The sequence below is a fragment of the Chaetura pelagica genome, unplaced genomic scaffold (assembly GCF_000747805.2).
Source record: "Chaetura pelagica isolate M959 unplaced genomic scaffold, ChaPel_1.0 scaffold114, whole genome shotgun sequence".
Taxonomy (NCBI): domain Eukaryota; kingdom Metazoa; phylum Chordata; class Aves; order Apodiformes; family Apodidae; genus Chaetura; species Chaetura pelagica.
The window spans coordinates 11,796-13,164 of record NW_009952968.1 but is presented as its reverse complement, the minus strand read 5'-3'; the positions used below and the strand labels follow the sequence as shown (position 1 = coordinate 13,164).

The 1,369-nt window shown below is 58.7% G+C and overlaps 1 protein-coding gene across 1 annotated transcript in view; it reads left to right on the top strand.

Moving 5' to 3' along the window:
* Positions 1-953: 953 nt before the first annotated feature.
* Positions 954-1,369, top strand: part of IFRD2 (interferon-related developmental regulator 2) — a 4,540-nt gene continuing 4,124 nt past the window's right edge. Inside the window, exon 1 of the mRNA XM_009995817.1 lies at positions 954-1,004. Within this exon, the coding sequence (XP_009994119.1) occupies positions 954-1,004 (51 nt within the window). The remainder of the gene's footprint in view (positions 1,005-1,369) is intronic.

Here is a 1,369-nt window from a genome sequence, read left to right as displayed (position 1 = left end):
TGAAGCAGGCCAGGAGCTGGGGCAGCGGGAGAGAGGGAAGGGTGGCAGTAGGGGTGCCCGCTGGCCACTAAGCCCTGCAGCACTCACCTTGACAGTCTTCTGGACACGGATGTCTTTCTCAAAGCAGGACTCCTTCAGGAAGGTGCAGATCATATTCACTGTATCCTTCACGTTCTTTGTGAAATCCGTGCTGGGCTGCAGATTCTCCATGACCCAGGTGTCCAGCTTGTTGGCGGCCACCTCCCATAGCGTGTTCGTAGATAACATCTGTCCCGCTTCCATCCTGCCAGTTGCAGTCACCCCCTCTCTCCGCTTGCTCCTGCCTGCAGCAGCTTTTAAACCTTCCCGGGTCACCGCCCCGACGGCGTCACCGCCGGGCAAGCTAAGGTGTCCCGCTGCTTCGCCTCTCCCCGTCTGCGCGGCACAGCCGCCACCCAGCAGGGGGGCTTAGGTGACAGCAATGGGACGTGACTGGTGCCAGTACCACCGGGGGTCCTGGTGCCCCCCGGCCGGTGGGCGGTGCGGGCAGCGCTGCAGCTCGCGCTGCCTTAAGCGCCGGCGGAGACGGGAAACGGGAGTTTCTGTTTCTGCTCCGTTTTCGGTTTCTGCCTCTCGCCGGCTGGAAACGAAAGTGCAAAGGGTCGCTGTGGCGTTCGGGGTGTGACGAATACCGCAGGTGAACCAGAGAGTTTAGTGTGGGATGTGAGACAAACAAGGCACAAAATTGGTGCCACTGAGCAAAGACATCCAGAGATAACTCATACTGTCTGATCTGTACCTAAATAAAAGCCTATTTGTGCACCCGATATTGTGTTGTCTTTATTTTGCCCTGGTGGGATCACAAAGAATCTCCACGTATCCGATTATCGGATCGTGACAGTCGTGTCTGTGCCTCACCCTGCGATTCCCCGGTCCCTGCCATCCGGGGAAACTGGGAAGAGCCAAAAAACGGAATGAACCTCAAGCCTGGAAACTCGAAGCAGGAGGATGGGCAGGAGCCGTGGGCAACGAAGAAGAAAAGAAAGGGGATATAGAGTAGGAACAGGAGCGGGAAGGGAGGAGTGACAGGACACGGGCAGGAGAGTCAGGGAGTAGAAGGCAGGAAAGGACAGGGATGGGTCAGGAACGGGGCAGCAGCAGGGGCGGGGATGTGGGTAAAGGATGGGGATAGGTGTGGGGTGAGGTCGGGGTCAGGGACAGGGGAAGTGGCAGGGGGAGGGACAGACAGTAGCAGGGAGAGGGACAAGGGCAGGGATACGGGAAGGAGCAGGGACAGAAGCAGAGATACAGGCAGAAGCAGTGAAAAGGCCAGGAGAGGGACTAGGGCAGGAGCAGAGACAGGTGTCCCCTCCGTGCTGGGTGACAGCAG